General features: G+C 63.6%; 2 protein-coding genes across 2 annotated transcripts; both read left to right on the forward strand.

Moving 5' to 3' along the window:
- The first annotated feature begins 412 nt into the window (after positions 1–412).
- AP1M2 (adaptor related protein complex 1 subunit mu 2) lies at positions 413–6,695 on the forward strand. Its single transcript, XM_074530438.1, is given in 15 exon segments — positions 413–918; positions 1,210–1,240; positions 1,243–1,365; positions 1,981–2,048; positions 2,139–2,269; positions 2,351–2,385; positions 2,388–2,507; positions 3,295–3,411; positions 3,672–3,814; positions 4,457–4,528; positions 4,602–4,733; positions 4,735–4,761; positions 5,790–5,915; positions 6,350–6,449; positions 6,556–6,695. Coding segments are annotated over 15 exon segments (1,290 nt in total). The 5' UTR covers positions 413–876; the 3' UTR covers positions 6,579–6,695.
- Positions 6,696–6,915: 220 nt separating this feature from the next.
- KRI1 (KRI1 homolog) lies at positions 6,916–19,107 on the forward strand. The gene is given in 24 exon segments (XM_074530437.1): positions 6,916–7,037; positions 7,533–7,603; positions 7,702–7,807; positions 7,930–8,059; positions 8,144–8,201; positions 8,753–8,802; positions 9,730–9,826; positions 10,407–10,481; positions 11,512–11,594; positions 11,596–11,634; positions 11,682–11,701; positions 12,658–12,782; positions 13,484–13,579; positions 13,658–13,751; positions 13,754–13,827; positions 15,119–15,145; positions 15,147–15,195; positions 15,278–15,381; positions 15,905–16,057; positions 16,059–16,062; positions 16,933–17,063; positions 17,680–17,744; positions 17,822–17,917; positions 18,007–19,107. Coding segments are annotated over 24 exon segments (2,760 nt in total). The 5' UTR covers positions 6,916–6,955; the 3' UTR covers positions 18,938–19,107.
- The last annotated feature ends 114 nt before the right edge of the window (positions 19,108–19,221 follow it).

A 19,221-nucleotide genomic window follows, 5' to 3' on the forward strand; every position in this document is an offset into this window, starting at 1 on the left:
GGGCTGGGGGTGCCGGGACCCCCCCAGAGGATACCGGGGGTCTGGGGGTGCAGGGACCACCCAGAGTGGGGAATGTGATGGTTGGGGGGTGTGGAGACCCCTCATGGGGGTCACAGGGGGTCTGGGGGTGCAGGGACCCCCCGAGGGGATCCGGGGGTCTGGGGGTGCGGGACCCCCCAAAGGATACCGGGGGTCTGGGGGTGCGGGACCACCCAGAGTGGGGAATGTGATGGTTGGGGGGCTGTGGAGACCCCTCATGGGGGTCACAGGGGGTCTGGGGGTGCAGGGACCCCCCGAGGGGAGTCTGGGGGTCTGGGGGTGCGGGACCACCCAGAGTGGGGAATGTGATGGTTGGGGGGCTGTGGAGACCCCTCATGGGGGATCACTGGGGGTCTGGGGGTGCAGGGACCCCCCCAAAGGATACCGGGGGTCTGGGGGTGCAGGGACCACCCAGAGTGGGGAATGTGATGGTTGGAGGGTGTGGAGATCCCCGGAGGGGTCTGGGGGTGCGGGACCACCCAGAGTGGGCAATGTGGAGTCAGGGGCTGCGGGGACCCCCCAAGAGGGAGAATTTGGGGGTGCAGAGACCCCTCCCCAGGCTGGGGCACATCCAGGGCTCCCAAACCCCCCCCTCCCTCCCTTTGAAGCCCCTCAGGGGTCCCACCCGCGCCCCCCACCCCAAACCGCGCGGTCGGGCCGGAGGTGCCGAAGCCCCCCATGGAGTGACCGAGCCCGGGGGTCCCCCCGAGCCCTGGGTGAGACCCCCGCCCGTGGGGGGGGGAGCGGGGCGGGCCCGTCCCCTTTAAGGCCTCGGGCGCTGCCGCCGCTCACCTGGGCAGGTGACGGTGCCGGAGGTGACGGTGCCGCGCGGGCGCCATGGCCGCCTCCGCCCTCTTCATCCTGGACCTCAAGGGCAAGGTGAGACCCCCGCCCGCCCCCAGAGCCCCCCCGGGACACCCCAGTGTCCCCGCTGTCCCCGAGGGTCACCCGAGGTCAGCGACCCCCAGGATTTGGGGAGGGGGCGATCCGTGGGTGACGCCGCAAACCCTGCCGGGGTCACCGGGGTCACCGGGGTTTGGGACACCCCAGTGCCCCCTCTGTCCCCGAGGGTCACCCGAGGTCATGGCGGTGACCCCGTGACCCCAGGATTTGGGGTGAGGGGTTTTGGGGTGGGGGTGTCCCATTTCTGACCCCCCCCGTGCCCCCCAGGTGCTGATCAGCCGTAACTACAAGGGCGATGTGGTCTGGGGGAGATCGAGCACTTCATGGGGGTCCTGCTGCAGCGCGAGGAGGAGGGGACGCTCACGCCCGTGCTGACCCACGGCCACGTGCACTTCCTGTGGATCAAACACGCCAATCTGTACCGTATCCTATCGGGGACCCCTCCCCAAATCCCCCGGGACCCCCCAAAATCCCCCCGGGAACCCTCAGCCTCAGGACCCCTCCCCAAATCCTGCCGGGACCCATGGCCACGTGCACTTCCTGTGGATCAAACACGCCAATCTGTACCGTATCCTATCAGGGACCCCTCCCAAATCCTGCTGGGACCCCCCAAAATCCCAAATTCCCCAGGGACCCCCCAAAATCCCCCCGGGAGCCCTCAGCCTCAGGACCCCTCCCCAAATCCTGCCGGGACCCACGGCCACGTGCACTTCCTGTGGATCAAACACGCCAACCTGTACTGTATCCTCATGGGACCCCTCCCCAAATCCTCACGGGACCCCCCCAAAATCCAAATCCCCCTGGGACCTCCCAAAATCCCCCCGGGAACCCCAGCCCCGGGACCCCTCCCCAAATCCTGCCGGGGCCCACGGCCCCGTGCACTTCCTTGTGGATCAAACACGCAAATCCGTACTGTATCCTATCGGGGACCCCTCCCAAATCCTCCGGGACCCTCTCCCCAAAATCCCAAATCCTGCCAGGACCCCCCCAAACCCCCCGGGACCCCCTGTTGCCCCCCGTTTTCCTTAGCCCCCGCAGTGGTGGCCACCACCAAGAAGAACGGCAACGCCTCCCTGGTCTTCTCCTTCCTCTACAAGGTGGTGGAGGTGAGTCGGGGGTCCCAGCGGGGTCTGGGGGGGCTGAGACCACCCCAGTTCAGGGTGGGGGGGCTGACAGAGGTGTCGGGTGTCCCCCAGGTGTTCTGTGAGTACTTCAAGGAGCTGGAGGAGGAGAGCATCCGCGACAACTTCGTCATCGTCTACGAGCTGCTGGACGAGCTGATGGACTTCGGCTTCCCGCAGACCACGGACAGCAAGATCCTGCAGGAGTGAGCATGGGGAGGGGGCTGGGGGGTGCCAGGGACCCCCCCCCCATCCCCGGAGCCCCCTGACCCGCCCGGTGCCCGCAGGTACATCACCCAGGAGGGGAACAAGCTGGAGACGGGCGGTCGCGCGTGCCCACCACGGTGACCAACGCCGTGTCCTGGCGCTCCGAGGGGCTGCGCTACAAGAAGAACGAGGTGTTCATTGATGTCATCGAGGCTGTCAACCTGCTGGTGAGGGCATGGGGGGCATGGGGGGCACGGGGGGCATGGGGGGTATTGGGGGCACAGGGACATTGGGGACATGGGGGGGCTGGGGGGCATGGGGGGCAACGGGGGGCATGGGGGGTATTGGGGGGCACAGGGGCATGGGAGGTATTGGGGGCACAGGGATATGGGGGGCATGGGGCTCTGTTACAAGAACGAGGTGTTCATCGATGTCATTGAGGCCGTCAACCTGCTGGTGAGGGGCTGGGGGGCACGGGGGGCATGGGGCACTGGGGGGCCCAGGGGCATGGGGGACATGGGGGGCACAGGGGGTATTGGGGCACAGGGACATGGGGGACATGGGGGACACGGGGGGGCACGGGGGGCCGTGGGGAGGGATTGGGGGCACAGGGGGGCACAGGGAGAGGGATTGGAGTGGGAAAGGGAGTGGGGTTGGGGGTGGGATGTGATGAGGATTGGGGTGGGAATGGGAGCGGGATTGGGGGGGAAAGGGGCGGATATTGGGGTGGGAAAAGGATGAAGATTGGGGTGGGGATGGGGAATGGGATGGGATGGGATGGGATGGGATGGGATGGGATGGGATGGGATGGGATGGGATGGGGTGGGATGGGGATGGGATGGGATGGAAGGAGATGAGGATTGGGGCGGGATGTGCTGGGCACGAGGAAGGCGATGGTGCCAGGGCCGGGACAAGGACATTGAGCACGGGGCTGCTGCCAGAGCCCGGTGCCGGTGCCAGAGGCGGTGCCAGAGGCGGTGCCAGCCCGGATCCCGTCCCTGCCGTGCCCGCAGGTGAGCGCCAGCGGGCAGCGTGGTGCTCAGCGAGGTCGTGGGCACCATCAAGCTCAAGGTTTTCCTCTCGGGGATGCCGGAGCTGCGCCTGGGCCTCAACGACCGCGTGCTGTTCGAGCTGACGGGCCGTGAGTGCCGGGCTGGGCTGGGCTGGGGGCTCGGCCCCGACCCCCCTGATCCCCCCTGAGCCCCCCAGACCCTCCTGAGCCCCCCTGAGCCCCCCTGATCCTGCTGAGCCCCCCTGACTCTGTGCTGTTTGAGCTGACGGGCCGTGAGTGCCGGGCTGGGCTGGGCTGGGCTGGGCTGGGGGCTCGGCCCCGTCCCCCCTGAGCCCCCCTGACCCCCCTGAGACCCCCTGAGCCCCCCTGAGCCCCCCGCTCCCCCCCAGGGGGCAAGAACAAGTCGGTGGAGCTGGAGGACGTGAAGTTCCACCAGTGCGTCCGTCTGTCCCGCTTCGACAACGACCGCACCATCTCCTTCATCCCCCCCGACGGCGACTTCGAGCTCATGTCCTACCGCCTGCACACGCAGGTGTGGGCGGGGGGCGCGCCTGGGGGGCGGGGGGCACACCTGGGGGGCACCTGTGGGGCTGGGACCCTTCGCTGGGGGGCTGCAGACCCAGTTTGGGGGCTGCAAACCAATTTGGGGGGGGGGCTGCAAACCAATTTGGGGAGGGGCTGCAAACGCAGTTTGGGGAGGGGCTGCAAACGCAGTCCGAGGTTTGGGGCCATGCTCTGAGGGGCTGGGACCCCTCCCCATGTGGCTGTGACCCCTGTCCGTGTGTCCAGCACCCCTGTCCGTGTGTCCAGCACCTCTGTCTGTGTGTCCAGCACCTCTGTCCGTGTGTCCAGCGCCTCTGTCCGTGTGTCCAGCACCCCTGTCCGTGTGTCCAGCGCCCCTGTCCGTGTGTCCAGCGCCTCTGTCCGTGTGTCCAGCACCTCTGTCCGTGTGTCCAGCACCCCTGTCTGTGTGTCCAGCGCCTCTGTCTGTGTGTCCAGCACCCCTGTCCCGTGTGTCCAGCACCTCTGTCTGTGTGTCCAGCACCCCTGTCCGTGTGTCCAGCACCCCTGTCCGTGTGTCCAGCACCCCTGTCCCTGCAGCCAGGACCCCTCATGGGGCGATGGGGACACCTTGGGGACCCCCAGGTGTGACCCCCGTGCCCCCCCCCCCCAGGTGAAGCCGCTGATCTGGATCGAGTCCATCATCGAGAAGTTCTCGCACAGCCGGGTGGAGATCATGGTCAAGGTGAGCCCGGGGGTCCCCTCACTCCTCAGGGACCCCCACCCAGCCCCTCAGGGACCCCCAATGTGCCCCCCAGGCCAAGGGCCAGTTCAAGAAGCAGTCGGTGGCCAACGGCGTGGAGATCTCGGTGCCGGTGCCCAGCGACGCCGACTCGCCCAAGTTCAAGACCACGGTGGGCTCGGCGCGGTACCTGCCCGAGAGGAACGTTGGTCATCTGGAGCATCAAATCCTTCCCCGTGAGCGCCCGGCCGGGGGTGTCCCCCAAATCCTGCCCTGGGGGTCCCCCAAATCCTGGGGTGTCCCTGAAATCCCGTCCCAGGGTGTCCCCGAAATCCTGGGGTCCCCAGTGTCCCCCAAATCCTGGGGTGTCCCTGAAATCCTGTCCCAGGGTGTCCCCAATGTCTCCCAAATCCTGCCCTGGGGGTCCCTGAAATCCTGGGGTGTCCCTGAAATCCCATCCCAGGGTGGCCCCAATGTCCCCAGTCCTGGCCTGGGGGTCCCCTGAAATCCTGGGGTCCCCCCAATGTCCCCCAAATCCTGGGGTGTCCCCACTGTCACTGAAATCCTGTCGTGGGGTGGCCCCCCTGTACCCCAATCCTTGGGTGTCCCCAGTGTCCCCAATCCTGGGGTGTCCCCAATGTCCCCGTCACTGAAATCCTGGCCGGGGTGTCCCCCCTATACCCCCAATCCTGGCCTGGGGGGGTCCCTGAAATCCTGGCCTGGGGTCCCCAATGTCCCCCAAATCCTGGGGTGTCCCCGCTGTCACTGAAATCCTGGCCTGGGGGGGGGGACCCCTGTACCCCAAATCCTGGCCTGGGGGGGTCCCTGAAATCCTGGCCTGGGGGGGGGACCCCTGTACCCCAAATCCTGGGTGTCCCCAATGTCCCCAATCCTGGGGTGTCCCCAATGTCCCCGTCACTGAAATCCTGGCCGGGGTGTCCCCCCTATACCCCCAATCCTGGCCTGGGGGGTCCCTGAAATCCTGGCCTGGGGTCCCCCTGTACCCCAAATCCTGGGGTGTCCCCCAATGTCCCCGTCATTGAAATCCTGGCCTGGGGTGTCCCCCCTGTACCCCCAATCCTGGCCTGGGGGATCCCCAATGTCCCTGAAATCCTGGCCTGAGGTGTCCCCCTGTACCCCAAATCCTGGCCTGGGTGTGCCCAATGTCCCCCAACCCCTGCCCTGGGTGTCCCCCCCAGCCCGGGGGTGTCCCCGGGGGTCCGGGGGTGTCCCGGGGGTCCCCACGGGCTCTCTGCGCTCCCAGGGGGGCAAGGAGCACCTGATGCGCGCCCACTTTGGGCTGCCCAGCGTGGAGAAGGAGGAGGAGGAGGGGCGGCCGCCCATCGCCGTGCGCTTCGAGATCCCCTACTTCACCGTCTCGGGCATCCAGGTGGGCTGGGGAGGGGGTCCCGGGGGGCTGGGGAGGGGTCTGGGGGGGCTGGGGAGGGGTCTGGGGGCCTCCAGAGGGGTTTTGTGGAGCTCAGGAGGGGTCTGGGGGGCACCAAAGGGGTCCTGAGGGGTTTAGGGAGGGTCCCAGGGGGCTGCAGAGGGTCCTGGGGGGGCTGGGGAGGGGTCCCTGGGGGTTTGGGGCACAGGAATAGGGAGGGCAGTGGGGTCTCTGTGGGGTCTGGGGTCTCCAGGAGGGGATCCTGGGGGATTTAGGGGTGGGTCAGGCAGGGTCTGGGGGTCTGGGGTCTCCAGGAGGGGATCCTGGGAGATTTGGGGGTGGGATAGGAAGGGTCTGGGGGTCTGGGGTCCTGGGAGATTTGGGGAGAGCCTGGGGGGCTCCGGGGGGGGATTTTTGGGGTAGGGGTGACCCCCCAGGTGCCCCCTCCCCCCCCCCCCAGGTGCGGGTACATGAAGATCATCGAGAAGAGCGGGTACCAGGCGCTGCCCTGGGTGCGCTACATCACCCAGAGCGGGGGTGAGTCGGGACCCCCGGGACCCCCGCCCGGGGCCCCCAAATTCCCCTGGGACCCCCAAACCCCAGCCCGGGCCCCCATCTCACCGCCTCTCTCTCTCTCTTGCAGATTACCAGATCCGCACCAGCTGAGAGGGGGGGGGTCTCCCATGGGACCCCCGACCCCCATGGACCCCCTTCCATCTCCAGTCCCCCCCCCCCCCCTCACGCCCACCCCCCTGCTCTGCCCCAATAAAGATGGAGCTGAGACCCCGTCCCGCTGCTCTGGGGGGGGGCTGGGGAGGTCTCGAGTGGAAACAGAGTGGGGGGGTCGCGGTCCCAGTTTGGGGGGTCCTGGTGAGGCCGGCGATATGGGTTGGGGGGGCGCTGTGGGGTCCCAACCCGCTGCTTTGGGCGCCGTTGCCCTTTTAAGAGCGGGAAGGGGCGGGGCTTCGCTGCGGCGGGAGGGGCGGGGCGCTCTGGTCACGTGGCGGCGGATCCGGAAGTGGCGCGCGGTCACGTGGGCGGGCATGGCGGAGCCCGAGCTCCGCGTGAATGCGGCGTTCGCGGAGCGCTACGGGCGGTACCGGCGGCGGGAGGAGCTGCAGCGGCGTGAGACACCGGGAACGGGGGGAACCGGGATGGGAACGGGGCTGGGAACCGGGAACGGGGCTGGGAACCGGGAACGGGCGGTACCGGCGGCGGGAGGAGCTGCAGCGGCGTGAGGCACCGGGAACGGGGGGAACCGGGATGGGAACGGGGCTGGGAACCGGGAACGGGCGGTACCGGCGGCGGGAGGAGCTGCAGCGGCGTGAGGCACCGGGAACGGGTGGAACCGGGATGGGAACGGGGCTGGGAATGGGCTGGGAACCGGGAACGGGCGGTACCGGCGGCGGGAGGAGCTGCAGCGCCGTGAGATACCGGGAACGGGGAAAACGGGATCAAGAGGGGAGATCGGGACCGGGAACGATACCCGCGATCGGGGGGAACCGGTGGCTCCCGGTGCTGAGCGGGTCCCCGGTTCCCCCCGGTTCTGATCTCTCCCGGTCCCGGTTCTCCGGTTCCCCCCGGTGCCGGTTCCGATCGCTCCCGGTCTCCCCCCGGCAGTGCGGGACCGTTACGGTGACAGCGGCGACAGCGGCGACAGCTCCAGCTCCGAGTCCAGCGGGGACGATGTGGTGAGCGGGGGGTGGGATCCCGGTACCGGTGACCCCCCGGTAACCCCTCCGTGACCCCTCCGTGACCTCCCGGTGACCCCCGGTCCCCCCCCCCCCAGGCCCTGGACCCCCGCGAGGAGCGCGAGTTCTACCGGACACTGGCGCTGCTCAAGACGCGCGACCCCCGCATTTACCGGGCGGACACGGAGTTCTACACCGGCACCGGTACCGGGATGGGCGGGAACCGGTACCGGGATATGGGGGGGGAAACCGAACCGGTACCGGGATGGGGGGGAACCGGAGCGGGGGTCCCGGAACCGCCCCGAGCTCACCCTGAGCCCCCTCAGGGGACGATGAGGACGATGAAGATGATGATGATGGTGAGGATGATGATGATGATGATGATGATGAAGAGCGCCGGGCCCGGCCGATGTTCCTGAAGGATTACGAGCGGAAGGTGGTGCTGGAGCACGAGGGGTGAGATTTGGAATTTGGGGAGGGGGCTCTGGGGTCCCGAGCCCCCCCCGGGGCTGCCCTGACCTTCATCCCCCCCCCCCACAGGAAATACGTGGACGAGGAGGATGAGGAGGATGAGGAGGCAGCGGCCAAGCGGAGGAAGGTGAGAGGGGACCCCCCCAAAATCCCATTTTCCCCCCCAAAATCCCATTTTCCCCCCTCAAATCCCTTTTTGTCCACAAAATCCCTTTTTTCCCCTCAAAATCCTGCTTTGCCTCAAAATTCACATTTTTTCCTCTCCAAAATCCCAAGTTTTCCCTCAAATTCCCTTTTTTTTTCCCCAAAATCCTATTTTTACCTCCAAAATCCCATTTTCCCCCTAAAATTCCGTTTCTCCCTAAAATCCACTTTCTTCCCCTAAATTTCTATTTGCCCCCCCAAAAAAATCCCATATTCCCCCCCAAAATCCCATTTTCCCCTCCCCAAATTCCCATTTTTTTTCCCCAAAATTCCCATTTTCCCCCCAAAATCCTATTTTTCCTCCAGAATCTCCCTTTAGTCTCCCCAAAATCCCTTTCTGCCCCCCAAATTCCCATTTTTTTCCCCAAAATTCCCATTCTCCTCCCCCAAATTCCCATTTTTTCCCTCAAAATCCCTTTTTTTTTTCCCAAAAAAACCATTTTTTTCCCCAAAAATAATCTCTTTTTCCCCCAGGCCGAGGCCTCCCCCAGCTACGCTGAGGAGCAGCGGCAGCTCAAGGAGAGGTCGGGGGGATTTTGGGGGATTTTGGGGGGTTTTGGGGGGTTCTGAGGATTTTTGGGGGGAAAAATGGGAATTTGGGGGGGAGGAATGGGATTTTGAGGGAAAAAAAAAGGGATTTTGGGGGGTTTTTGGGGGGGTCTCTGTGATCTTGGGAGTTTCTGTCATTTTTGAGGGGGAGTGTCTCTGATTTTGGGGAGGGGTCTCTGTGATTCTGGGGGTCTATTATTTTTGGGGAGGGGTCTCTGTGATTCTGGGGGGTCTCTGTGATTTTGGGGGTCTCTGTGATTTTTGAGGAGGGGTCTGTGTAATTTTTGGGGGCCTCTGATTTTTGGGGGTCATGGGGATTTTGGGGAGGGGTCTCTGTCATTTTGAGGGAGGGGTCTCTGTGATTTCTGGGGGTCTCTGATTTCTGGGGAGGGGTCTCTGTGATTTCTGGGGGTCTCTGATTTCTGGGGAGGGGTCTCTGTGACTTTTGGGGGTCTCTTATTTTTTGGGGAGGGGTCTCTGTGATTTCTGGGAGTCTCTATTATTTTTGGGAGGGGTCTCTGTGACTTCTGGGGGTCTCTATGATTTTGGGGAGGGGTCTCTGTGATTTCTGGGGGGTCTCTGTTATTTTGGGGAGGGGTCTCTGTGATTTCTGGGGGTCTCTGTTATTTTGGGGAGGGGTCTCTGTGATTTCTGGGGGTCTCTATGATTTTGGGGAGGGGTCTCTGTGATTTCTGGGGGGTCTCTGTTATTTTGGGGAGGGGTCTCTGTGATTTTTGGGGCTCTCTATTATTTTGGGGAGGGGTCTCTGTGACTTCTGGGGGTCTCTGTGATTTTGGGGAGGGGTCTCTGTGATTTTTGGGGCTCTCTATTATTTTGGGGAGGGGTCCCCGGCCCCGGGGCCTGACCCTGGCCCCCTCCCCTCCCCTCCCCCCCCCCCGCAGTTTCAGAGCCTTCGTGGCCGAGAGCGAGGATGAGGAGGGCGATGAAGGCGGGGGGGGGGCTCTGCTGCGGCCCCGGGAGCGGAGCCGGGAGGAAAAGGTGAGGGGGGGGCTTGGGGGGGGTTCCGGGACCCCAGGGGGGGATTTGGGGGAGGGGTTGGGGGGGTCCTGGGGGGGGTTTGGGGGGTCTCAGGGCAGTTTTTTGGGGGGTGTTTTTGGGGCAGTTTTTGGGGGTCTCTCATCATTCTCCCTCCAGGCCCAGGATCAGCAGCAGTACCTGGGGAGGGGGTGTTTTTGGGGGGGGGGGTTGGGGGTCTCAGGATTGTTTTGGGGGGGTTTTTTGGGGGTCTCGGGGCAGTTTTTGAGGGGTTTTTGGGGGTCCCTCACCCCATTTCCCCCCCAGGCCCAGGAACAGCAGCAGTACCTGGGGAGGGGGTGTTTTTTGGGGGGGGGGTTTGGGGGTGTTTTTGGGGCAGTTTTTGGGGGTCTCAGGGCAGTTTTTGGGGGTGTTTTTGGGGGGTGTTTGGGGGGGGTTTTTGGGGGTCTCTCACCCCATTTCCCCCCCAGGCCCAGGAACAGTAGCAGTACCTGGGAAGGGGGTGTTTTTGGGGAGGTTTTTGGGGGTCTCAGGGCAGTTTTTGGGGGGGTTTTTGGGGGTCTCTCACCCCATTTCCCCCCAGGCCCAGGAACAGCAGCAGTACCTGCGTTGGCTGCAGGGCCAGGCCGAGCCCCCCCCGGAGCCCCTGCAGGACCTGGTGAGGGGCTGGGGGCTCTGGAAATGGGGCTGGGGGCTCTGAAAATGGGGCTGGGGGCTCCATTGAGGGGCTGGGGGCTTTGGGGGGCTCTGACTATGGGGCTGGGGTCTCTATGGAGGGGCTGGGGCCTCTGAAAATGGGGCTGGGGGCTCTGACAATGGGGCTGGGGGCTCCATTGAGGGGCTGGGGTCTCGGGGGGGTGGTCCCGGGTGTGACCCCAGCCCCATTTCCCAGGAGCCCCTGCAGCGGTTCTGGGGATGAGTCTGGGGTCTCTGGGGTGGTCCCGGGTGTGACCCCAGCCCCATTTCCCCCCAGCTGCCCCTGCAGAGGTTCTGGGATGAGTCTGGGGTCTCTGGGGTGGTCCCGGGTGTGACCCCAGCCCCATTTCCCCCCAGCTGCCCCTGCAGAGGTTCTGGGATGGGTCTGGGGTCTCTGGGTGTGGTCCCGGGTGTGACCCCAGCCCCATTTCCCCCCAGCTGCCCCTGCAGAGGTTCTGGGATGAGTCTGGGGTCTCTGGGGTGGTCCCGGGTGTGACCCCAGCCCCATTTCCCCCCAGCTGCCCCTGCAGAGGTTCTGGGATGGGTCTGGGGTCTCTGGGGGGTGGTCCCGGGTGCGACCCCAGCCCCATTTCCCAGGAGCCCCTGCAGCGGCTCTGGATATGAGTCTGGAGGCCCTGGGCATGGTTGGGGGGTGGTCCCGGGTGCGACCCCAGCCCCATTTCCCCCCAGCTGCCCCTGCAGCAGTTCTGGGATGGGTCTGGGGTCTCTGGGGATGGGTTTGGGGGCCCTGGGGATGGTTGGGGGGTGGTCCCGGTGCGACCCCAGCCCCATTTCCCCATTTCCCCCAGTTGCCCCTGCAGCGCTTCTGGGATGGGTCTGGGGTCTCTGGGGATGGTTGGGGGGTGGTCCCGGGTGCGACCCCAGCCCCATTTCCCCATTTCCCCCCAGCTGCCCCTGCAGCGGTTCTGGGGATGGGGCTGGGGTCTCTGGGGGGTGGTCCCGGGTGCGACCCCAGCCCCATTTCCCCCCAGGTGCCCCTGCAGCGCTTCTGGTCGGACCCGGCGCTGGAGCCGGGCGAGCGCTTCCTGCGGGATTACCTGCTGGGGCAACGGCTTCCGGGAGCGCGAGGAGGAGGAGGAGGAGGGCGAGGAAGGGTGAGCGGGGCACCCCAGACCCCTCAGGGCGCCCCCAGACCCTTTAGAGCCCCCCAGAGAGTCCCCAGACCCATTAGAGCCCCCCAGAGCATCCCCACCTTTCCCTGGAACAAAGGGGAGCAGCTCCTGCAGCCGCCACTGGATTCAGAGTGGGGACCCCCTGTGACCTCCCCCAGACCCAAATGACCCCCCCAGCCCCCTGGGATCCCCTCTAGTGCCTCCCCAGACCCCTTAGGGGCACCCCCCAGACCCATTAGAGCCCCCCCAGAGCGCCCCCAGACCCATTAGATCCCCCCCAGACCATCCCCACCTCTGCCTGAGCACCCCTTGGGATGAGGGGGAGCAGCTCCTGCAGCAGCCACTGGATTCGGAGTGGGGACCTCCTGTGACCTCCCCCAGACCCAAATGACCTCCCCTGACCCCTTAGGACCCCCCAGACCCTTTAGTTCCCCCCCAGAGCGCCCCCAGACCCATTAGAGCCCCCCCAGGCCATCCCCACCCTTCCCTGGGACAAAGGGGAGCAGCCCCAGGATGTGGAGTGGAGACCCCCTGTGACCTCCCCCAGACCCAAATGACCCCCCGTGACCCCTGGGACCCCCTCTAGTGCCCCCCCAGACCCCTTAGAACACCCCCAGACCCCTCAGAGCCCCCCCAGAGTGCCCCCAGACCCATTAGAGCCCCCCCAGACCATCCCCACCTCTGCCTGAACACCCCTTGGGATGAGGGGGGACAGCCGCCACTAGATTCGGAGTGGGGACCCCCAGTGACCTCCCCCAGACCCAAATGACCCCCCTGACCCCTGGGACCCCCTCTAGTGCCCCCCCAGACCCCTTAGGGCACCCCCAGACCCTTTAGAGCCCCCCCAGAGCGCCCCCCAGACCCATTAGAGCCCCCCCAGAGCATCCCCACCCTTCCCTGGGACAAAGGGGAGCAGCCCCAGGATGTGGAGTGGGGACCCCCAGTGACCTCCCCCAGACCCAAATGACCCCCCGTGACCCCTGTGACCCCTCTGTGACCCCCGTGACCCCCCAGGACAGCTCTGCCCCCCCCTGGATGACTCCTCGGACGAGGGGGAGCTGTTCCTGCAGCGCCAGCAGGATTTCGAGCGCCGCCACAATTTCCGCTTCGAGGAGCCGGGGGCGGCCCAGGTGGGGGCAAAATCGGGGGGCGGGGGGCAAAAATTGGGGGTCAGGAGGTGAAATTTGGGGTCTGGGGGCCAAAAATTGGGGGGGCAAAAAAAAAAAAATCGGGGCATTTGGGATGAAAATTGGGGGAGGGAAGGGGGGAGGTTTAGAGGGTGGGGAGGGGATTCATGGGGTGGAATTTGGGGGGAAGTTTGGGGGTCCCTGATTCTGGGGGGTCCCTGACTGGGGCAGATTTTGGGGTCAGTTCCGGGGGTCCCTGGCCCCTCTTTGTGGGGGTTGATTTTGGGGATTTTGGGGGCAGTTTTGGGGGTCCTGTCCCAGACTGGGGCAGATTTTGGGGGCAGTTTTTGGGGGTCCCTGATTTTGGGGGGTAGCTCTGAGGGTCTCTAACCCCTCCCCAAGGGGGTCCCTGAAATTGGGGTCAGTTCTGGGGGTCCCAAACTGGGGCAGATTTTGGGGATAATTCTGGGGGTCCCTGATTTTGGGGTCAGTTCCAGGGGTCCCTCACCCCATTTTCCGGGGGTCCCTGAATTTGGGGGCAGTCCCGGGGGTCCCTCACCCCATTTCCCGGGGGTCCCTCAATTTGGGGTCAGTTCTGGGGGTCCCTGAATTTGGGGGCAGTTCCAGGGGTCCCTCACCCCATTTCCCGGGGGTCCCTGAATTTGGGGTCAGTCCCGGGGGTCTCTCACCCCGTTCCCCCCCAGCTGCAGAGCTTCCCCCGCTCCATCCCCTCCTCGGTGCGGCGCCGGGACGAGCGGCGCAAGGAGAAACGGGAGCAGCTCCGCGAGAGGAAGAGGAAGGTGAGGAAGATCCCGGGGGGTTTAGGGGGGGTCCCGGCCGCCCCCCAGGAGCCCCCAGACCCATTTTGGTGCCCCCAGGAGCGCGCCCGGCGCCGGGAGGAGCTGAAGCAGCTCAAGAAGCTGAAGCTGCAGGAGCTGCGGGCGCGGCTGGAGCGGATCCGCGAGGCCTCGGGCGCCGGAGCCTTCGCCTCAGCCTCGGCCTCCTCCAGGAGGATTTCGACCCCGCGCGCCACGACCAGATCATGAGCGTGGGTGACCCCCAAAAAAAACCCAAAAAATCACACACAAAACACCCTCAAAATCCTACCCAAAAATACCCCCCAAAATCCCACCCAAAAATCCCCCCAAAATCACACCCAAGACACCCAAAAATCCCACCCAAAATCCCACCCAAAACCCTCAAAAATCCCCCCAAAATCCCACCCAAAACCCCCAAAAATCACACACAAAAACCTCAAAAATCACACCCAAAACACCCAAAAATCCCCACTTATCTTCCCCAAAATCCTACTTTGAGTCCCCCAAAAACCCCAAAAATCCCACCCAAAATCCCCCAAAACATCCCCCCCAGAACACCCAAAAATCCCACCCAAAACCCTCAAAAATCCCCCCAAAAATCACACCCAAAACCCCCCAAAAATCGCCCCCAAAATCCCGCCCAAAACCCCCAAAAATCCCCACTTATCTCCCCCAAAATCCCACTCTGAGCCCCTCCAAAAACCCCCAGAATCCCACCCGAAATCCCCCCAAAAATCCCCCCCAAAACACCCAAAAATCCCCCAAAATTCCACCCAATACCCCCAAAAATCCGCCCCAAAACACCCAAAAATCACACCCAAAACACCCTCAAAATCCTACCCAAAAATCCCCCCCAAAATCCCACCCAAAAACCTTCAAAAATCCCACCAAAATCCCACTCAAAACCCCCAAAAATCCCACCCAAAACCCCCAAAAATCCCCACTTAACTCCCCCAAAATCCCCCCCAAAAATCCGCCCCAAAAACCCCAAAAATCACACCCAAAACATCCCCAAAATCTGCCCCAAAAACCCCCCAAAAATCCCACCCAAAATCCCCACTTAACTCCCCCAAAATCCTACTCTGAGTCCCCCAAAAACCCCAAAAATCCCAACCACAACACCCAAAAATCACACCCAAAACACCCCCAACCCCCCCCCAAAATCCTCCCCAGAATCCCACCCAAAACACCCAAAAATCCCCCCAAAATCCTACTCTGAACCCCCCAAAAACCCCCAAAAATCCCACCCAAAATCCCCCCAAAACACCCAAAAATCCCACGTAAAACCCTCAAAAATCCCCCCAAAAATCCCCCCTTAACCCCCAAAAATCCCACTCTGAGCCCCCAAAATCCTGCTTTGAGACCCCCAAATCCCCCCCCGAGCCCCCTGAAACCTCCCCAAAATCCCCCCGAGGCCCCCAAAATCCACTCTGAGCCCCCCAGAACCCCCTGGAGCCCCCAAACCGGCTCTGAGCCCCCCAAAATCCCACCCTGAGCCCCCCAAACCCCCCGTGCCCCCAGGAATGCTTTGGGGACGATTACTACGGCCGGGGCGGAGGAGGAGAAGCCGCACTTTGAGGAAGAGGAGGGGCTGGATGGTGAGTGGGGGTCCTGGGGGGGTCCTGGGGGGTCCCGGGTGTGTGGGGACCCCTCCCCAATCCCGTGTGTGCCCCCCCCCAGATGATTGGAACTGGGACACGTGGACGGGGCAGGAGGAAGAGGAAGGAGAGGAAGAGGAGGGGGAGCCCCCGAGGGAGCCGCACTGCGAGGACCCCGACTTTGTGGTGAGGAGGAGACCCCTCCCCAAAACTGTGACACCCCCTGAGCTTGGAATGAGCCCCCCCAAAGCTGCGACCCCCCCCCCCACTTTGGAATGAGCCCTCCCAAGAATTGCAAGCCCCCCCCTGCTTTGGAATGAGCCCTCCCAAACCTGTGCCCCCCCCACTTTGGAATGAGCCCTCCCAAAATTGCGACCCCCCCCCCCGCTTTGGAATGAGCCCTTCCAAAATGGCGACCCCCCCAACTTTGGAATGAGCCCCCTCCCAAAATTGTGACCCCCCCCCCCTCAAAATGAACCCCCAAAATTGTGACCCCCTCCCCCACTGAACTCATCACAGGGATGGGGGGTGGTCCTCTGATTGGGGGGGGGTCTTGGTTGGGGGGTGCAGCCCCTCCCCACTGACCCCGCCCCTCCCCACCGACCCCTCCCCACTGACCCCGCCCCCTCCCCACCGAGCCCTCCCCACTGACCCCCGCCCCCTCCCACCGACCCCTCCCACTGACCCCTCCCCTCCCCCCCCCCCACAGATGGACGCCGATTTCACCCCCGGGCCCCCCCCCCGACCCCGCAGCCCCCCCGGGCCGGGCCCTCCCCCCCCAAACCGGGGGTCCCGGGGGGCGGCGGCGGCGCCGGGGGGGGCTCCTGAGGGAGGCGCTGGAGCGGGAGAAGCCCCCGTTCGACCCCGGTGAGTGAGAGACCCCTCCCCAAATTACTGAGAGACCCCTCCCCAAATACCTGAGAGACCCCCCACAAATACCTGAGAGAGACCCCTGAGAGACCCCAAATACCTGAGAGACCCCTCCCCAAATTACTGAGAGAGACCCTTGAGAGACCCCTCCCCAAATTCCTGAGAGACCCCAAATACCTGAGAGACCCCTCCCCAAATTCCTGATACCCCCCCAAATCCCTGTGAGACCTCTCCCCAAATTTCTGATACCCCCAAATTCCTGATACCCCCCAAATCCCTGAGATCCCCAAATCCCTGAGAGACCCCTCCCCAAATCCCTGAGAGACCCCTCCCCAAAATCCCTGAGAGAGACCCCTGAGAGACCCTCCACAAATACCTGAAACTCCAAATCCCTGAGAGACCCCTCCCCAAATTCCTGAGAGACCCTCGAGAGACCCCTCCCCAAATTCCTGAGAGACCCCAAATACCTGAGAGACCCCTCCCCAAATTCCTGATACCCCCCCAAATCCCTGAGAGACCCCTCCCCAAATTCCTGATACCCCCCCAAATCCCTGAGAGACCCCTCCCCAAATTCCTGATACCCCCCCCAAATTCCTGAGAGACCCCCCCTTCTACCCCGGTGAGTGAGAGGGGGGGACCCTCAACACCTTACAGAGCCCCCTCCCCAAATACCTGAGGAACCCTGAACACTTGAGAGCTCCCAAAAGCTGAGAGAGACCCCCCCCAAAACCCAACCCAGGACCCCCCGGGACCCCCCTAAACCAGCCCTGGGACCCCCCTGGGACCCCCCAGACCCCCCAGGACCCCCCTGGGACCCCGCAGACCCCCCAGGACCCCCAGGACCCCCCAGGACCCCCCGTTCCCCAGCCCAGGGCCCGTTTGAGCAGTACCTGGATGAGTTTTACGCTCTGGATTTCGAGGATCTGATCGGGGACCTCCCGTGCCGCTTCAAATACCGGCGGGTGCTGCCCTGCGACTTCGGGCTCAGCACCGACGAGGTGAGACCCCCACCCAAATCCCCAAATCCCCCCCAAACCCTCCCCAAATACCGGCGGGTGCTGCCCTGCGACTTCGGGCTCAGCACCGACGAGGTGAGACCCCCGGGACCCCCACCCAAATCCCCAAATCCCCCCCAAACCCTCCCCAAATACCGGCGGGTGCTGGGACCCCCAAACCCTCCCCAAATACCGGGGGCACCGGGACCCCCAAACCCTCCCCAAATACTGGGGGCACCGGGACCCCCAAACCCTCCCCAAATACCGGCAGGTGCTGCCCTGCGACTTCGGGCTTGCCATAGATAAGGTGAGACCCCCGGGACCCCCACCCAAATATCGGGGGGCAACTGGGACCCCCCCCAAACCGTCCCCAAAGCCCCCCAATGTCCCCCCTAAACCTTCCTGAATCCCCCAAACCTCCCCCAAACCCCCCAAACCTCCCTCCAAACCCCCCAAACCTTCCCCAAACCCCTCAAATTTCCTCCAAACCCCCCAAATTTTCCCCAAATCCCCCCCAAACCTCCCCCAAACCCCCCAAATTCCCTCCAAATCCCCCAAATTTTCCCAAAACCCCCCAAGATCCCCCCCAAACCCCCCCAAACCTCCGCTGTCCCCCCAGATCCTGGCGGCCGATGACAAGGAGCTGAACCGCTGGTGCTCCCTGCGCAAGACCTGCATGTACCGGTGAGGGTGGGGGGCTCTGGGGACCCCCCCCCCCCGGGTTATTTGGGGAGGGGTCTCACGGCCCCCTCCCCTCGCAGCTCGGAGCAGGAGGAGCGCCAGGACCAGGCCAATTACCGGCGGCGGGCGCAGAACCTCAGCAAGAAGCACCAGATCCTGCGCTCGCTCGTGGCTGAGTATGGGGGGCTTTGGGGGGCTTTGGGGGGGCTTTGGGGGCTCTTTGGGGTGCCCCGACCCCCCCTCACCGCCATCATCACCCTCACAGCCCCGAGGAGGAGGAGGAGGAGGCGGCAGCGAAGCCGAAATTCGGGAAGAAGCACCGGGAGAAGAGGAAGCGCCGGGAGGGGAAGGGGAAGGGGGCGACCCCCGAGACCCCCCCAGCGACCCCCGGGGGTCCCCGGCGGGGAGGGGGCGCCCCCCTGGGCCCGGCCGTGCGCCTGGGGGGCCGCGAGTTCAGCGGGAGGAGGTTGGAAGCCTTCGGCCTCAACGCGCGGCGGCTGCGGATGCGGCAGCTGAGGAGGGAGCGGGGCCGGGGGAATAACGGGAAAAATAATGGGAAAAACGGGAAAAATCCCGAGAAAAATCCTGGGGAAAACGGGAAAAATCCTGGGAAAAATCCCGAGAAAAATCCTGGGGAAAACGGGAAAAATCCCAGGAAAAATCCCGAGAAAAATCCTGGGGAAAATGGGAAAAATCATGGGAGAAATCCCGAGAAAAATCCTGGGGAAAATCCCGAGAAAAACTCATGGAAAAATCCTGAGAAAAACGAGAAAAATCCGGGGAAAACAGGAAAAATCCTGAGAAAAGTCCTGGGAAAAACTCATGGAAAAATCCCGAGAAGAATCCCGAGAAAAACTCATGGAAAAATCCCGGGGAAAACAGGAAAAATCCTGAGAAAAAATCCTGGGAAAAACTCATGGAAAAATCCCGAGAAGAATCCCGAGAAAAACTCATGGAAAAATCCCGAGAAAAATCCTGGGCAACATGAGAAAAATCCCGAGAAAAACTCTGGGAAAAACACCGGGAATACCGAGAAAAATACTGGGAAAAATACCTGGAATACTGAGAAAAATCTCGGGAAAAATGAGAAAAATTCAGGGAAAAATCCTGGAAAAACCCCGAGGAAAACAGCAGCCGTCAATGGGAAAAAACAGAAACGCAGGAAAAACGCCCCAAACCGCCAGGAAAATACCTGAAACCGTCAGGAAAGCACCTGAAATTCTTGGGAAAACACCAAAACCGCCTCAAAAATCTCCAGCAGTTCTGGAGAAGCCCCAGAACCGCCCAAAAAACATCGAAAATGTCCCAGAAAAGCCCCAGAACCCCCTAAAAAAACATCGAAAAATGTCCCAGAACCCCCCAAAAATCAACGAAAATGCCCCCAGACCACCCTGGGGACGCCGAGCTCGATTCAAGTTCTCTTTATTTGGGGGGGGGGTCCTGAGTGGAGCAACAATAAATAACAGATACCCCCCCCCCC

Source organism: Zonotrichia albicollis, chromosome 32 (genome assembly GCF_047830755.1).
Source record: "Zonotrichia albicollis isolate bZonAlb1 chromosome 32, bZonAlb1.hap1, whole genome shotgun sequence".
Classification (NCBI taxonomy): Eukaryota; Metazoa; Chordata; class Aves; order Passeriformes; family Passerellidae; genus Zonotrichia; species Zonotrichia albicollis.